The following is a 17,736-nucleotide window of genomic DNA, read 5'->3' as shown; positions in this document are numbered from 1 at the left end:
AATGATTGGAACCAAATTAGGCCATTCCGAAAAAAACAGCCCATCGAGATCGCTCTCAACCACACACTCTAACCAACTAATCAGAATCCATCTCGCAGCCTTAAAAAAAAGTACATTGGCTTGGTCCTCCACACTTCTGTGCATGAATTCTACAGAGTCACCACCCTGACTAAATAAAATTCCTCCTCATCCCTCCAAAGGACATCTTTTTCTGAAGCCGTGGCCTCTGGTCCTGGACTCTCCCACTAGGGGAAACATCCTCTCTACATCCACTCTATCCAGGCCTTTCACTAACCCGTTGAATTAGTCCTGCACTTTGTGGGTTTTTTTGTAAGCCAGCATCTGCAGCTCCTTGGGTCCACATGTGGCACGTACTTCCATGCTGATCTGGACATTGCCACTCAAGTAATGGAAACATAGAAAATAAGTGCAGTAGGCCGTTCGGCCCTTCGAGCCAACACCGCCATTCGATATGATCATCCAAAATCAGTAGCCTGTTCCTGCTTTACCCCCCCCCTCCCCCATATCGCTGATTCCGTTAGCCCTAATAGCTAATAGAACCATATGTGCATAGCCCATTGGGCTCTTCGAGCCATTCATAATGGGGTTGTCAAAAAACCCACAATCAACCAACACACACGACACATCAAACACAACACCCATGGCAACACAACACACACACAGAAACACACAGACACAAAACACAAACAAAAAAAACACGACACAAACAAACAACTAAAACACAAAAACACAAATAACAAAAACACAAAACAAAAAAAAAAGCACAACACAACAAACACAAGACAACACAAACACAACAAACAAACAACACAAACACACAACACAAAACACAAACAAACACGACACACAAACACAAACCAACCACCACACAAAACACATAAATGCACACACACACACAAACAAAACAAACACAAAACACACACGAACACAAAAACACACCAAACCAAAAAAAAACCACCCACAAAGCCCAAATCCAAAAACAACAAACAAACACACCACACGCAACAAAATCAACACAACAGAAACAGGCCAACCACCAAACAAAACCACACACACAAAACAATCAAAAACGAAAAACAGAAGCCCACAGAACCAACACAAAAAAAAAAAAAACAGCGCAAAAAAACCAAAAACAACTCGAACAACCAACAAACCAGAACAGGGGGCGGGGGGGGAGACCACACCAAAAAACAACACCAAAAACACAAAGCGGTCGAAAAACGAAAAGAGAACAGTGACACACAACCAAAACAGTGCACAACACACAACACAAACCCCCATCAACAGAGACAACCAAACAGGGGCGGGAACACGAACCACACAACACCAACAACAAGGGCGAACAACGTACACAACCACAAACACACAACCACACACGCAACACAAAACCCACTAAACACCGGGGGAACAGGGGGAGGGGGGGACAAAAAAAAAGAAAAAGAAAAAAAGAAAAAAGGGATGGGAGATGGCAGCAGAGGAACAGTCATTTGTCTGCCTCCTTCCATAAGTTAAGAAGCACCGCCCCCCTCCCCATTTAGAACTCTGGAACTTTGATATGCCGGAAGGAGAGGGCAGGAATATCTTGGCCCACTTCCCTGCTATTGATTTACCAAGTGGCCTTTCCTAAAGGAGAACCCGTGACATGGTAGCCAGAGAGATAATGGATTAAAGATAAATCAAGACAGACACAAAAAGCTGGAGTAACTCAGCAGGTCAGACAGCACCCCAGGAGAAAAGGAATAGGTGACGTTTTCGGTCGAGACTACTTCAGACTGACCCCAAGATCATAGGTGACAGGAGTAGAATCAGGCCATTCGGCCCATCAAGTCTGCTCGGCTGACTTCAATCATGGCTGATCTTTCTTTCCCTCTCAACCCCATTCCCCTACCTTCTCCCCATAATCTATGACACCTGTTCTATCTAAGAAGTGTACTGAGGTACAGTGAGAAGCTTTTACGTTGGGTAATGCCCTGTCAGTGGAGAGTGTACACGATTAAAATCAATCCGTCCACAGTGTACAGATACAGGATAAAGGGAATAGCATTTAGTCCCAGATAAAGTCCAGTCCGAGGGTGTCCAATGAGGTCAGGACTGCTCTCTAGTTTTTAAGAAGGAACTGCAGATGCTGGAAAATTGAAGGTAGACAAAAGTGCTGGAGAAACTCAGCGGGTGCAGCAGCATCTATGGAGCGAAGGAAATAGGCAACGTTTTGGGCCGAAACTCTTCTTCAGCCTAATTAATGGGCTGGTAATTCCATTATCCGTCCCAACTATGATTAGTTTATAATACTGGGCCTTGTCAGACTGTATCAAAATCTTGTAACTTTGTTAGTCTGTGGTTACATAGTTCTGCTTATTGAGTTAGCAAAGTCACTTTGTCTGAAGATGGGTCGCAAAGCATCATCTTTCCATCCCCTCCAGAAATATATTTGTCTATTGTTTAAGAAGGACTGCAGATGCCGGAAAATCGAAGGTAAACAAAAGTGCTGGAGAAACTCAGTGGGTGCAGCAGCATCTATGGAGCGAAGAAAATAGGCAAAGTTTCTGGCCGAAACTCAAGGGTTGCCAATTGACTGGCCGAAACGTTGTCTATTTCCTTTGCTCCATAGATGCTGCTGCATCCGCTGAGTTTCTCCAGCACTTTTGTCTACCACCGCTCTCTAGTTGGTGGTTGGATGGTTCAGTTGCCTGATGGCAGCTGGAGAGAAACTTTCCCTAAATCTCAGTTCAGTTTAGAGATACAGCGTGGAAACAGGCCCTTCAGCCCACCGATTCCACGCCGACCAGCAAAGCCCGTACACTATCACTATGCTACACACTTCAGCACACGATAAAGGTAATAAAGTCTGATCAAAGATAGTCCGAGGGTCTCCAGTGAGGTAGATAGTAGTTCAGCACTGCTCTCTGGTTGTGGCATGATGGTTCAGTTGCCTGATAAGGGCTGGGAAGAAACTGTCCCTGATTCTGAAGGCGTGCGTTTTCACACTTCTGTACCTTTTTGCCCAATGGGAGAGGGGAGAAGAGGGAGTGGTCAGGGTGAGACTGGTCCTTGATTATGCTGCTGGCCTTGCCAAGGCAGCGCGAGGTGTAAATGGAAGGGAGGTTGGTTTGTGTGATGGTCTGGGCTGCGTCCACAATTCGCTGCAATTTCTTGCGGACAGGAGAGGGTTTAGAGGGATGTGGGCCAAACGCAGGCAGGTGGGATTAATTGGTTTCCATAAAGTGTCCCTGGGGTGCAGGCCAGAACTAGTGTGAACGGGTGATCGCCAGTCGGTGTGGACTCAGTGGACCAAAGGGCCTGTTAACAGCTGGGAAGAAACTGTCCCTGAATCTGGAGGTGTGCGTTTTCACACTTCTGTACGTTTTTGCCCAATGGGAGAGGGGAGAAGAGGGAGTGGCCTGGGTGAGACTGGTCCTTGATTTCCACGCCTCTCGCCCACAATAACGGGCGGAGGTTTAGGGAAGCGCGACCGAAGGAAGTGGAATACCTTTTTGTCGTTGCGGATGTCCTTGTTGACCTGGGCCAGGTGGGACTGCAGCCGGTCTAATTCCTTGTCCTTCTCCTGCACCGTCACCTCCAGCTCAGCCTTCTTCTCCAGCACCTTCTTCAGCTGGCTTTGAACGATGTTGGTTTTGTGCCGGAGGTCATTGTTGACCTTCAGAACCCGATCGAGCTGCTCCTGTAGCTGAAGGAAAAACAAGAGCGTGCAGGTCAGGTCCACACGTCGCCACTTGCTTTACCCTCGATGAGGCTTCGAGAGTTAATGGATTAAAAATGAAAAAAGAAAGAAAGACACCAGATGCTGGGGTAACTCAGCCGGACAGGCAGTATCTTTAGACCCTCACTTTCAAATCCTTTGTGGCCTAAAAACTGGCCCATGGTTGGAGGATGTGAACCAGCGGTTTAAACCCACTGTTTATCTCTGTGGTGGAACAACAATGTGGGGAGGTGGGGGGGCGTCATTCCTCCACACAGATCAGTGAAACCAAGAACAAAACTGCATGAACCAGGTTCACAACACTGCAAGGATGGAGGCCAAAAGAAAGACACAAAGTGCTGGAGTAACTCAGCAGGTCAGGCAACATCCCTGGGGAACGTCGATAGGTGGCGTTTCAGGTCAGGTCTCTAGATGGGTCTCGACCCGAAATGCCACCTATCTGTGTTCCCCAGGGATGCTGCCTGATCTTCTGAGTTACTCCAGCACTTTGCCCCGTTTTTTGTTTTTCCAAACCAGAATCTGCAGTTCCTTGTTTCTGCAAGAATAGAGGAGGCCATTTCACTGGATGTTTTCAAGAGAGAGTTAGATTTAGCTGTTAGGGCTAACGGAATCAAGAGATATGGGGAGAAGGTAGGAATGCAGGATTATCAGCCATGATCATATTGAGTGGCGTTGCTGGCTGGAAGGGCCGAATGGCCTCCTCCTGCACCTATTTTCTATGTTTCTATATATCCATCTCGTATAGCACTGGGGTAAGAGTTCTTTCCAGCATTTTAATGTCGGAGTCACCCCATACACTACTGCTATCCTACACTAGGGGAAATTTACAATTTTTATTGAAGCCAATCAACCCACAGGCCTGTACGCCTTTGAAGTGTGGGAAGCAACCAGGAGCACCCAGAGAAAACCCATGCCGTCACAAACTCTGTACAGACAGCAGCCGTAGACAAACAATTGATGGGGTTAGTCTAGTATTGATGGGATTAGTTTATTTAAAAAGCGGAAAACTGCCTGAGAACGGATCTGCTAAACAGTGACAAAGAACAGTATGTGATCTCCAAATTACAACTGATAAGAACCCAGACAGTACTGTGATAAATAATCCCTTTCAATTCTACAAAGGTGCGACATACATCCTGGTCACCCTATATAGATAAGGATGCCTGTTTTCCAGCAGTGTGTGTTCTGTGTGAAAGTTGTTAGTTGAATGTCCATTGTCTTTTAGTTATTTCAGTTTAGTTTACTTTAGAGATACAGCGCAGAAACAAGCCTAGTGCCCAACGATTCCACACCGACCAGTGATCCCCGCACATTAACACCACCCTACACACACACACTCACACAAGGGACAATTTTGCATTTTTAATGTACAAGCCAATTAACCTACAGACCTGCACATCTTCGGAGTGTGGGAGGAAACTGAAGATCTCGGAGGAAACCCATGCAGGTCACGGGGAGAACGTACAAACTCGTACAGACAGCACCTGTAGTCAGGATCGAACCTGGGTCTGGCGTTGGAGGGCAGTAGCTCTATCGCTGCGCCACCGTGCCGCCCCTTAGGCATATACATATATATATACACACACACACACACACATAAATAAATAAACAGATATGTTATAGTTCAGAGTTTGTTTGAAGTTGTGTTTAATGGTCTGATGGCTGTGGGGAAGAAGCTGTTCCTGTACCTGGATGTTGCAGATTTCAGGCTCCTGTACCTTCTACCTGAAGGCAGCGAAGATGAGTGTGTGGCCAGGATGGTGTGGGTCCTTGATAATATGGGCAGCCTTTTGAAGCAGCGATTGCGATAGATCCCCTCGATGGTAGGGAGGTCAGAGCCGATGATGGGCTGGGCAGTGTTTACAACTTTTTGCAGTCTTTTCCGCTCCTGGACGCTCAAGTTGCCGAACCAAGCCACAATGCAACCGGTCAGCATGCTCTCTACTGTGCACCTGTAGAAGTTCGAGAGAGTCCTCCTTGACATATCGACTCTCCGTAATCTTCTCATGAAGCAGAGGCGCTGATGTGTTTTCTTTATAATTGCATCAGTGTTCTGGGACCAGGAGAGATCTTCGGAAATATGCACGCCCAGCAATTTGAAGTTCTTGACTCTTTCCACCATTGATATAAACAGGACGGTGGGTCCCCATCCTACCCCTTCCAAAGTCCACAATCAGTTCCTTGGTTTTGCTGGTATTGACAGCCAGGTTATTGTGCTGGCACCATTTGGTCAATCGGTCGATCTCACTTCTATACTTTGACTCGCACCGAGGAGAGCGTACAAACTCGTACAGACAGCGCCTCGTCTGATGCCATATAACTACTCTGCCTGAATAAACAGTTTTAAATGGGACTACTGGACTCTGCAAATCATTGAAAACTTGGTGATCCTACACATCTATCAAGCTCCACTTGAAAAATACTTAAATGACTTGGCCTCCACAGTTGTCTGTGGCAATGAACATTGCAAGTAAGAATAACATTGTTCTATCTGGGACGTATGACAATAAAACACTCTCGACTCAGATTCACCACCTTCAGGCCAAATAAATCCCTCCTCATCTCCATTCGGATGAAGAAGGGTCCCGATTCAAAACATCACCCATACTTTTTCTCCAGAGATGCTGCCTGACCCGTTGTTACTCCAGTACTTTGTTTCTATCTTCATCTTATTCTGAGGACATGCCCTCTGGTCCTAGCCTCTCCCACTACAGGAAACATCCTCTCCACATCCACTCTATACAGGGCCTTTCATTATTCAGTAGGTTTCAATAATACCCCCCTCATTCTACAAAATGTCATTGTCTAGCATCGAAGCCGTCGTCATCAAGAACCAACCAAGATGGGTCGGTCATGTTGTTCGGATTGAAGACGAGCGTCTACCAAAGCAAACCTTCTACTCCCAGCTTAAAGAAGGCAAACAAACAAAGAGATTCAAAATGACACCTTAAAAGCCAGCATGAAGAATTGTGAGATCGACATCGATGATTGGGAAACCAATGCCAAGGACAAGAAACTCTGGCGAACCATCATCCAAGAATCGAAGCCAAGAGATGCGCAGAATTTGAAGAAGAGAAGAAAACGGAAAGAGAGGCAGCAATAACCAAAGCCCGACCTGCCGTCTGGAATTACCTGTCCTGAATGCTGAAGTATTTTCAAAGCCAGGATTGGACTCATAAGCCACCTGAGAGTCCATAAAAACAACGGAACGTAGACCATCCTCGATCTCGAGGGTTAGCAACGACGACAGGGCCAGATGTGGATGACTCGATTGTAATTGTGTATTGTCTTTCTGCTGACTGGTTAGCATGCAATCAAAGCTTTTCACTGTGCCTCATGACAATAAACTAAAACCAAAACTAGTTTAGGGATGTTCTTATAGAGCTGGATAAAATCATCCGTGGAGTAGATCAGGCAAACTCACAGAGTAGGGGAATCCAGAATAAGAGGACATAGGATTAAGGTGAGGGGTGGGGGGGGGGGGGAGATTAAATAGGAATCCAAGGGGTAACTTTCTCCACAGAGAGTGTGGTGGTTGAGTCTGGGACTATCCCAACTATTGCAACGTTTAAGAAGCAATTAGACAGGTACATGGACAGGACAGTCTTGGTGGAATATGGGCCAAATGCAGGCTGGTGGGACTAGTGTGGGCAAGTTGGGCCGTTCCCACGCTGGGCAACTATGAAACTAAAGCAAAACTGTGGTTTATGATGTAGTAATCTTGATCTGTATAAACTGTTGCTTTAGTGAAGAAAATCGCTCATTCTAAGTGACTTCATGAACCCAAGGATATAAATAATCCCAGTGTTGCATTAGATTTGCGGTTTGGGGATGTTTACTCTATATAGCAACTTATCAAATCAAAATTATAGGCTCCTTACTGCCTGGAGACACAGTGTGCTCACAGTCTTGTTTACTACCTGCAAATCACCAACTCTATACAAAATATATTTGGCGAGCTGAGGGAGAGCTGGTCAAGAAATGGAATAAGAAGTCTTTACGAGAGTAGTAAAAGAGGAGCAGGCCAAGGAGATGTTTGAAAGGAGTTAGTAGAAGTTTTGCTTTCAGGAGTTATGAGGAGAAGGCAGGAGAATGGGGTTGAGAGGGAGAGATAGATCAGCCATGATCGAATGGCAGAGTACACTTGATGGGCCGAATGGCCCAAATTCTGCTCCCGTCACATATGAACTTTTGTGCGGCACAGCAGGAGAGTTGCAGCCTCACAGCGGCAGAGACCCGGGTTCGATCCTGACTACGGGTGCTGTCTGTACGGGGTTTGCACGCTCTCCCCGTGACCTGCGTGGATTTTCCCCGGTCACTCGTTCCAAAGACGTGCAGGTTTGTAAGTTAATTGGCTTCCGTGAATTGTCCCTAGTGTGCAGGACTGAACTAGTGTTCGGCGATTGCTGGTTTCCGTGGACCTGGCAAATCAAAAAGGGCCCCGTTTCCCCGCTGTATCTGGCGACGTTTCCCCGCTGTCAGAGACTCAGAACTGAGATGGGACAGAGCACTACTTCTGTTGACTCACTTTAAACGACAATGATTTCCAGCATAATTAATGGGGTGGTAATTCCATTATCTGTCACAACTTTGATTAGTTTAGAATACTGGGCCTTGTCAGACTGTATCAAAATCTTGTAACTTTGTTAGTCTGTGGTCACATAGCTCTGCTTATTGAATTACCAAAGTCTCTTTGTCTGAAGATGGGTCCCAAAAGCATCATCTTTCCATCCCCTCCAGAAATATATTTGTCTATTGTTTAAGAAGGAACTGCAGATGCTGGAAAATCGAAGGTAGACAAAAGTGCTGGAGAAACTCAACGGGTGTACCTCCAGTTCACCCACCCCCACCACCCCCCCCCCACCCCACCCACTTCCTTTACTTTCAGTCTGAAGAAGGGTCCCGATCCGAAACGTCACCCAGCCTTTTTCTCCAGAGATGCCGAGTTCCTCTTGCACTTTGTGTCTCCCTCCAGCGATGCTGCCTGACCTGCTGAGTTCCTCCAACACTTTGCGTTTTTAACAGAGGCGACTATGTTTTGGGACGCGATTGCTGTCAGTAAGGCAGCTTTTAAGCTCTGTAGAGTGGACACTCGACACAGACGGGAAGCTGGAGAAGAGATGAACTGAAGTATTTTGCGAATCTTTACTATTAGAGAATTGCAAAAGACATAAGATAATGGTGGCATGGTGGCGCAGTGGTAGAGTTGCTGCCTCACAGTGCCAGAGACCTGGGTTCAATCCTGACTATGGGTGCTGTCAGTAAGGAGTTTGTACATTCTCCCCGTGACCTGCGTGGGTTTTCTCCGGGAACTCAGGTTTCCTCCCACACTCCAAAGATGTACAGGTTTACAGGTTAATCAGCTTGGTATAACTGTAAATTTTCCCTAGTGTGTGTGCAGGATAGTGCCAGTGTGCAGGGATGATCGCTGGTCGGTGCGGACTCAGTGGGCCAAAGGGCCTGTTCCCGCGCTGTATCTCTAAAGACTATGTTTTGGGACGTGATTGCTGTCAGCAAGGCCATTAGTCTTTAAGCTCTCGGTCGGTCACGGTGGCGCAGCGGTAGAGTTGCTGCCTTACAATGACGGCACCGCCGGAGACCCGAGTTCGATCCCGACTACTGGTGCTGTCGGTACGGAGTTTGTGCGTTCTCCCCACACCTGCATGGGTTTTCTCCGAGATCTTCAGTTTCCTCCCACACTCCAAAGACGTACAGGTTTGCAGGTTAATCAGCTTAGTATAAATGTAAATTGTCCCCAGTGGGTGTAGGATGGTGTTAATGTGCGGGGATCGCTGGTCAGCGCGGACCTGGTGGGCCGAAAGGCCTGTTTCCGCACTGTATCTCTAAGCTCATAAAACTAAATTAAACTCTGCAGAATGCAGACTTCACAGGGGAAGCTGGAGAAGAGACAGACCAAAGCATTTTGCAACTCTTTATAATCAGTGAATTGCAAAAGACAAAATAAAAATAGTATCGACAGACAGCAAAAACCTACCGCATCGACATCCTCGTTTTTGCAGTAGATTTCATGACCTTTCGCTCGAATTTCATCCCTTTGAAGATCCACCACTTCTTTTAGTTTCAGCATGACTTCCCGTTCCTTCTTAGAGAGATTTGCTGGTAAAGAAACATCAATGTAAGAGACTAGCTGGTAAAGAAACATCAAGCATCTGCAGTTCCTTCTTAAACATCAATGTAGTCAATTCTATCTGCCCCACATTAAACCCTGGCAGCACTTGTTAAATCCCCAACAATGGGTGTGGTGCACCAAAACTTCCAAAACACATTTTAGAAGATGCCCCATTCTGAGCTGGTAATGGAGACTGACAGCCTTGTTGACAAGAGAACAGAAGATGAGACACAAAATACTGGAGTAACTCAGCAGGTCAAGCAGCATCGCTTGGATGCAAGGAATCAGTGAAGTTTTGGGTTGGAACCCTTCTTCAGACTTGAAGAACAAAAGCAGGGACTTGGGCCACACAGTGCTGCGCCACGATAGAGCCACTGCCTCACAGCGCCAGAGATCCGGTTTTGATCCTGACCTCGGGTGCTGACTGTGTGGAGTTTGCACGTTCTCACCGTGACCGCGTGGATTTCCTTCGGGTGCTCCGGTCGCCACCCACTCAATACCCTCTGTGTGGGTTTGGAGGTTAATTAGCCTCTGAAAATTGCCTCTCGTGTGTAGGGAGTGGATGAAAGAGTGAGACAATGTAGAGCTGGTGCGAATGGGTGATCGCTGGTTGGCAAAGTGGGATGAAGGGCCCTTTTCCACGTTTATCTCCAAAACAGAAACTAAACAGCCACTGTCACTCATCTAATAATGCTAATGGAGGGAGAGATTTGAACATATTTTGGATAAAGGAGTTCATAAGATCATAAGTGATAGGAGCAGAATTAGGCCATTCGGCCCATCAAGTCTACTCCGCCATTCAATCATGGCTGATCCATCTCTCCCTCACAACCCCATTCTCCTGCCTTCTCCCCATAACCCCCAACACCCGTACTAATCAAGAATCTATCTATCTCTTGCCTTAAATATATCCACTGACTTGGCCTTGACAGCCTTCTGTGGCAAAGAATTCCACAGATTCACCACCCTGTGTCGAAAAAAATTCCTCCTTATCTCCTCCAAAATGAACATCCTTTTATTCTGAGGCCGTGGCCTCTGGTCCTGGACTCTCCCTCTAGGGAAAACATCCTCTCTACATCCTGAACTTAGCGTAACAAGTAATCTAGTTTAAACACAGTCTGAAGAAGGGTCTCGACCTGAAACATCACCCATTCCTTCTATCAGGAGTTGCTGCCTGTCCCGTTGAGTTACTCCAGCATTTTGGAAACATAGAAAATAGGTGCAGGAGGAGTAGGCCATTCCTCCCTTCGAGCCAGCACCGCCATTCAATATGATCATGGCTGATCATCCAGAATCAGTACCCTGTTCCCGATTTCCCCCCATAATCCTTGATTCCGTTAGCCCCAAGGGCTAAATCTAACTCTCTTGAATACATCCAGTAAATTGGCCTCCACTGCATTCTGTGGCAGAGAATTCCACAGATTCACAACTCTGGGTGAAAAATGTTTTCTTAAAAGGTAGACAAAAATGCTGGAGAAACTCAGCGGGTGAGGCTGCATTCATATGTTTTTCTTCATGTCAGTTCTAAATGGCCTGCCCTTTATTCTTAAACTGTGACCCCCTGGCTCGGGAACATTTTTCCTGCATCTAGCCTCCCTTAAAAACGTTATATGTTTTGTGTCTGTTTACAGTGTAGACCAGCATCTGCAGTTCCTTCCCACACAATCTCGTTTACCTTCCTGGGACTGGATCTCAACGAGTTGGTTAACGAGCTGCTGGTTTTCTCCAGTGAGCTGCGATATTTGTGCCTGTAGTTCCTGGATGCGGCTGTGCCAAGAGTTTATCTTCTGATCCACATCCTGAAACACACACCAGGAAAAATGAAATGCGGAGGCTGCACTGGTGAAAGAATATTCCAAAGCTAATGAGTACCTACCTCCAGCATCCGGTGTACGTGATGTGGCCTCCTGTACATCGTCGAGACCCAGCATAGACTCAGCGACCGCTTCGCCGAACACTTGCGCCCGGTCCGCCAAGGCCTGCTGGTTGCCGACCGTTTTACCTCCCCATTCCCACACTGATCTTTCTGCTCTGGGCCTTCTACATTGCCAGAGTGTGGCCACACGCAAACTTAGGGAACAGCACCTCATATTCCGCTTGGGTAGCTTACAACCAGCAGTACGGACATTGAATTCTCCCATTTTAGGTAATCATCCCCCCCCCCCCCCCCCCCCCCCCCCCATTTCCTCCCCCCCTCCCCCACCCCCCCCTCCCCCCCCCCCCCCCCCCCCCCGTGCCCTACCTGGACTCCCACCCATTTCTACCCTCTTCCCCTTCCCCCACCACCGCATTCCTTCCTCCGGCTTCACAATTTGTAACACTTCAATCCCACACCTTCTGTTTTTATCTCTGGTATTTGTTGCAACCAGCTGCCTATCTAACCACCTCCCTCTCCCTCACCCACGTATTTTACCTGCTATACATTGTCCTCTTTTCCACCTTTCTCTCTTCCCCCCCCCCCCCCCCCCCCCAATGCAGGAAGACAGCTATCATTTGTGGATGGAATCAGGAAATCAAGAATCTCTCCAGATATGACATAATCAAGTCGCACCCTAGTCACTCCCTCTTCTCCTCTTCTCCCATCAGGCAAGAGGCACAGAAGTGTGAAAACGCACACCTCCAGATTTAGGGACAGTTTCTTCCCAGCTGTTACCAGACAACTGAACCATCCTACTACAACCAGAGAGCAGTCGTGACCTACCATCTACCTCACTGGTAGGGTGGCCAACTTTTTCACTCCTAAATAAGGGACAATAAGGCACAAATTTCCGACGGCAATTTGTTGACCGACTCGGCCGCGGCAGGGTGAATGACGAGTTGACTCGGGTGCTGGACTGCACACAAAGCCCAACCGGCGGGCCAGCTGCGGAGTTTTGGCCCGGGCCGTGTGATGTCGCGCGCAAAGTCCAGCACCCCATCCAACTCATGAACCGACGATCGGCCATGAGAAGGAGGGGTGGTTACACTGTGGACGGCTCGATTGTAATCATGGATTGTATTTCCGCTGCCTGGTTAGCATGCAACAAAAGCTTTTCACTGCACCTCGGTTCACGTGACAATAAACTAAACTGGAGTCACACTCCCACTGCCACTACCTTGATGTAAACAGAGTCAGTACAAAGGGCGGGGGTGGAAATGCCACAGGGGAATTCCAAAAGGGAGAAAATGCGTATGCATTCACTTTCGTTTCTGGTAAAGACGTTGCAATCTGTTTTGCAGCATTCGTTAGATGCTCTTTATAATTGCCACGCAGAATGCCGATCTGGGACTCTGACAACAGAACTCAACGTACATAGACTGGCAGGTAGACACAAAATGCTGGAGTAACTCAGTGGGTGAGGCAGCATCTCTGTAGAGAAGGAATGGGCGACGTTTCGGGTCGAGACCCTTCTTCAGACATAGACTGGCTGCACCAGAAACATGTTTGTTTGAACCTTGCCTCAGAAATTAATTGCCTTGCGCATAATTTATATTATTCATTTATATTAATATGATAATGTATATTTTAATGCGTTTAATGTGATTTTTAAAATCACAATTTAATGTGACACAAAACCTTCCTACAGCTCAGTGCCCCAATTAACAGAGGATATAGGCCAGTACAGCAACAGGCCCTTCGGCCCACAATGTCCATGCCGTACATGATGCCAAGATAAACTAATCCCTTCAGCCCCGTGCGTGATCCATATCACTCCATTCCCTCTCGACACCCCTACATATCTGCCTCCCTGCCAGCGCATTCCAGGCGTCCACCACCGTGTGTGTGTGTGTGTGTGTGTGTGTGTGTGTGTGTGCGCGCGCGCTCGGTGGGCTGAAGAGCCTGTTTTTTCGCACTGTATCTCTAAAACTAAAAACAGAAAGTCCTTGGCATGCGACGAGGAAACCGGAGCACCCGGAGGAAACCCACGCGGTCATAGGGAGACCGTCCGCCATGACCATAATGGGACCAGCACGCGGAGGGTGGCCTGGCTTGGGCGCTATCCTGTAGTGGAAGCTCCTTCAGTTCGTGGGAACTTTGCACAAGATCTCTGCAGATCAGCAAACATCACGGGTCTAAACTGCAATGCCTGTTACCCAACCCAGAAATGTGAACACTTGTACAGACATGAAAATGCGAGTTAGTTATCACAGCATGCCTCGAATGGATTAGTGGGATCTGAACGCTGGATTCGTTTGGTTGAGAAAGAGGCCCTTCGGCACACACCGACACCCGCACACTAACACTGCCCTACACACACTGGGGACATTTTACCTTTATACCAAGCCAATTAACCTACAAACTTGTGCGTCTTTGGAGCGTGGGAGGAGACCGAAGATCTCGGAGAAAACCCACGCAGGTTACGGGGAGAACGTACAATCTCCACAGGGACAAGCACCCGTGGTCAGGATCGAACCCGGGTCTCTGGCGCCGCAAGGCAGCAGCTGTACCGCTGCGCCACCGTGCTGCCCAATTGCTGGGATTAGTCTCTGGAACAAGTTCCATAAACCACAAACAAGCACTTTCTCAAGCGTGCTGTGCCAACTAGACCTCCTTGGCCCTTGCGGTCGGTTACCAAAGGGCGAGGCAAGCGGCTGACAGGAAGCGGAGGAAGGGCGTGACAAAGGAAACTGAGTTGACCTGGAGAACGGTCAAACCACAAGTGGAAATGTCTTTCCAGTGGACCTAGACATGCGCCAAAAGAACGTGAGTGAGTGGTACTCTTAAAATAAGTACTACTGGCTCTTAAAATAAACATTGACATGCCCAACCATGAACATCACAAAAAGCCAGAGGTCAACTAAAGGAGGCTTGCACTGCTCTGGTGAATGCATTAGAGTGCTGCACTTGCTACGGTAATATTGACACATACAGGACTGCACATTGATAATAGTTTCCAGCCATGTTTACGCATAGTCTGTCGATTCCCCTACTCTGGGTAAAGGACTCTGTGCATCTACCCCATCTGATGGACACACAGCCATAATATCACCCCCCCCACCTCCTTCTGCACTCCAAGGAATAAAGTCCCAGGCTGCCCAACTTATCCTTGTTGCTCAGGCTCTCGAGTCACGCCCACATGGTCAGATCAAGATCCTGACACTTACAACTGGGACTTGAAAATGGCATCAAACTGGCGACTGTAGACTGGCTCAGTGTACGACTGCTGTACACTTCTACTGTATCTGAGATGCTCATCTTATGTGTTTTTCTTCACGCTCCCTCCCCCCCCCCCCTCCCCCCCTCTCCCTCCCCCCCCCCCCCCCCCCCCCCCTCCCCCTCTCTCCCCCCCCCCCCCCCCCCCCCCCCCCCCCCCCCCCCCCCACCCCCCCCCCCCCCCCCCCCCCCCCCCCCCCCACCCCCCCACCCCCCCCCCCCCCCCCCCCCCCCCCCCCCTCCCCCCCCCCCCCCCTCCTCCACTATCTCAGACTCCTCCACTATCTCAGACGGTAGAGGTTTAAGGTTCACAAGTACACCTTTTATTGGGCAGTGTGTTGTAAAATAATTTTTCCAAACTAAACTCCATTTCTCGTAAAAAAATATGCACAAATCAAAAAAAATGCAAAAACCCGTCACACATTCTTGATGTAGGGATACTAAATAGTGTCAGATTCAGTGGTATCCTCCCCCCCCCCCCCCCACCACCACCCCCCACCACCACCCCACTGTGGTCGTCTGAATTGTATTGTAACTGCATTGCATTGAATGCGTGTATAGAATGCAGTGCATTGTGGGCTCCAAACTAAACTACAGTAGACTAAACCTAAGATCCTATAACGGAGCAAGATAGACCACTCCTGCTAAATGCAATGGGCTGACGTGTAGTAGGCAATGGAGCGGAACGTGGACTGTAACGGGGGGGGGGGGGGGGGGGGGGGGGAAACAGTTTGTGTTAATAAATTAAAATTCTGAAAATGAGGGGAAGATCTTTACCAAATAACTTTGATTTTTACGAGGATGTTTCCGTAACCATCTTCTGTCTCCGCAGAAGTATCTTTGCTCCGCTATGGGATCTTTGGTGCGGAGACGGAAGCCGGTTACAGAAATGGGGCCGAAAATTACCCATGAATCTGCCCATGACCGTACTACGTCTAATTAGTCGAGTGATCTATCTTGCTTGCTCTAGGATCTTTGGACTAAACTCATGTGGAAATGGGAGTCGTTAAAACGGTTGCATCATCAGTCATGGGTTCCCATCCCATCCCACTCATCCGTGGACTTTGATGACCCGAGAGACCTTCGGTCGCAAGCTTTGTGTCTTCCTCTTTCCTTGCGTTTGCTACCACGGGTGTTTTGTGTTCGGTTACGGCTGAGGGCCAAGAGTTCAAAGTCCAAGCTGAATCAACAGCATTAGCCGGCCTGGAGCCAGCGTGTGTGCAGTCTGCTGTTTAATCCGCGGTCCCAACTCGACACAAGAGACTGCAGATGCTGGAGTCAGCAGCGACAAACACTCTGCTGGAGGAGCTCCAGTGGTTCGAGCAGCAGCATCTGTGGGAGGAAAGGAATGGTTGGCGTTTCAGGTCGAGACCTTGCGCCAACCATTCCTTACCACACACCCACACGCGCTGCTCAACCCACACAGATCCTCCAGCAGATTGATGCCCTGTTGCTGGAAATGCTCACTGGCCTTGCCCTGGATATTTTTCAGCAGAAACTTCTGTAAAGATTCCCCATACTCTTTCCATCTACCCAATCTATTTCCATCATGATTTTTAATGCACCTCAATAAGATCACCCCTCAGCCTCCTGCACTCCTAGGAATAAAGTCCCAGCCTGCCCAACCCCTCTCTCCACTTCAAGTCAAGTCAAGTCACATTTATTCGTCACGTGCACAACAAAGTGCAGTGAAACGAATTTGCCAGCTGCGGTACAATTAAAAAAAAACACACAATACACAATAAAAATTTGGAAGGCACAAACTTTAGTCAGTCCTCCTCCATTTTACCCCGTGGTCGGGACCACAATCCTCCACAGCCGCGGTCAGATGTGCAGACAAGGTAAGCCCTGAACCGCGGTGTAGGCGGTCGAAGATCTAAAGTCCCCGCCGCGCCGCAGTTAAAAGCACCGCAGACTGCAGGGCCGGCGGTTGGTGCTCTTCACTAGGGATCCCCGGCGAGGGATCCCGTTCCGGAAGGCAAGTCCCCGCCGCGCCCGCGGTTAGAAGTAGGCCGCGGGCCAGAGGTCGGTTCTCCTCCGGGGTCCCCAACGAGGGATCCCAGGCTCCAGACGCCGCACCAGCTGGAAGTACCGGAGTCCGCAGCTTCTAATAGGATGTCGGCCGCGGGCCGGCGGTCGGAGCTCTTCTCCTCCGGGGTCCCCAACGAGGGATCCCAGGCTCCGGACGCTGCGCCAGCTGGAAGCTCCGCAGACCGCGGGCCCAGGCTGCCGTGGGCCAGCGAACGGAGCGCTCCCTTGCGGCGAGGGCTTGCCCGTTCCGCGATGAAAAAGTCTACGCTGCGACCACTGCTGACGGTCTGGGAGCGTCTCCAGGAAAGGCCGCACCAATCCTTTGTGATAGGCCGCAAGGGAGGTGACATGGAAAAAGTTGCCTCTTCGTGGAGGAGGCAACCAAAGCGGTTTCCCCATACCCTCCCAAACCACCCCTCACACAAGACACACCGAGAAACATTAAAAAGACACACTAAAAAAACAAAAAAAGTGGAAAAAACTAACACGCTGCTGGCAGGGCAGCCGGGTCGCAGCGCCCCCCCACCGACTTACCGCTAACCTGCGACCAGACCACGTGGGTTTAGGAATAAGCAAAGCCACGCCTTTGGAATGTGGGAGAAAACCGGAGCACCCGGAGGAAACCCATGCGGTGGCAGGGAGAATTCCACACTGACAGCAGCCGAGGTCAGGATCGAACCTGGGTCTCTGACGTGGAGAGGC

The 17,736-nt window shown here is 48.8% G+C and overlaps 1 protein-coding gene across 1 annotated transcript in view; it reads right to left on the bottom strand.

The window, feature by feature from the left end:
• The window catches only part of rilp (Rab interacting lysosomal protein), a 41,821-nt gene that overhangs the window by 19,796 nt on the left and 4,289 nt on the right, over positions 1–17,736 (bottom strand). Inside the window, exons 2-4 of the mRNA XM_055657426.1 lie at positions 11,545–11,668; positions 9,735–9,856; positions 3,380–3,706 (exon numbers count right to left, since the gene is read on the bottom strand). Coding sequence (XP_055513401.1) covers positions 3,380–3,706; positions 9,735–9,856; positions 11,545–11,668 — 573 coding nt within the window. The remainder of the gene's footprint in view (positions 1–3,379; positions 3,707–9,734; positions 9,857–11,544; positions 11,669–17,736) is intronic.

The sequence above is a fragment of the Leucoraja erinacea genome, chromosome 28 (genome assembly GCF_028641065.1).
Source record: "Leucoraja erinacea ecotype New England chromosome 28, Leri_hhj_1, whole genome shotgun sequence".
Classification (NCBI taxonomy): domain Eukaryota; kingdom Metazoa; phylum Chordata; class Chondrichthyes; order Rajiformes; family Rajidae; genus Leucoraja; species Leucoraja erinaceus.
Note: the sequence above shows the minus strand (reverse complement) of the source record. Positions and strands in the feature narration are given on the sequence as shown.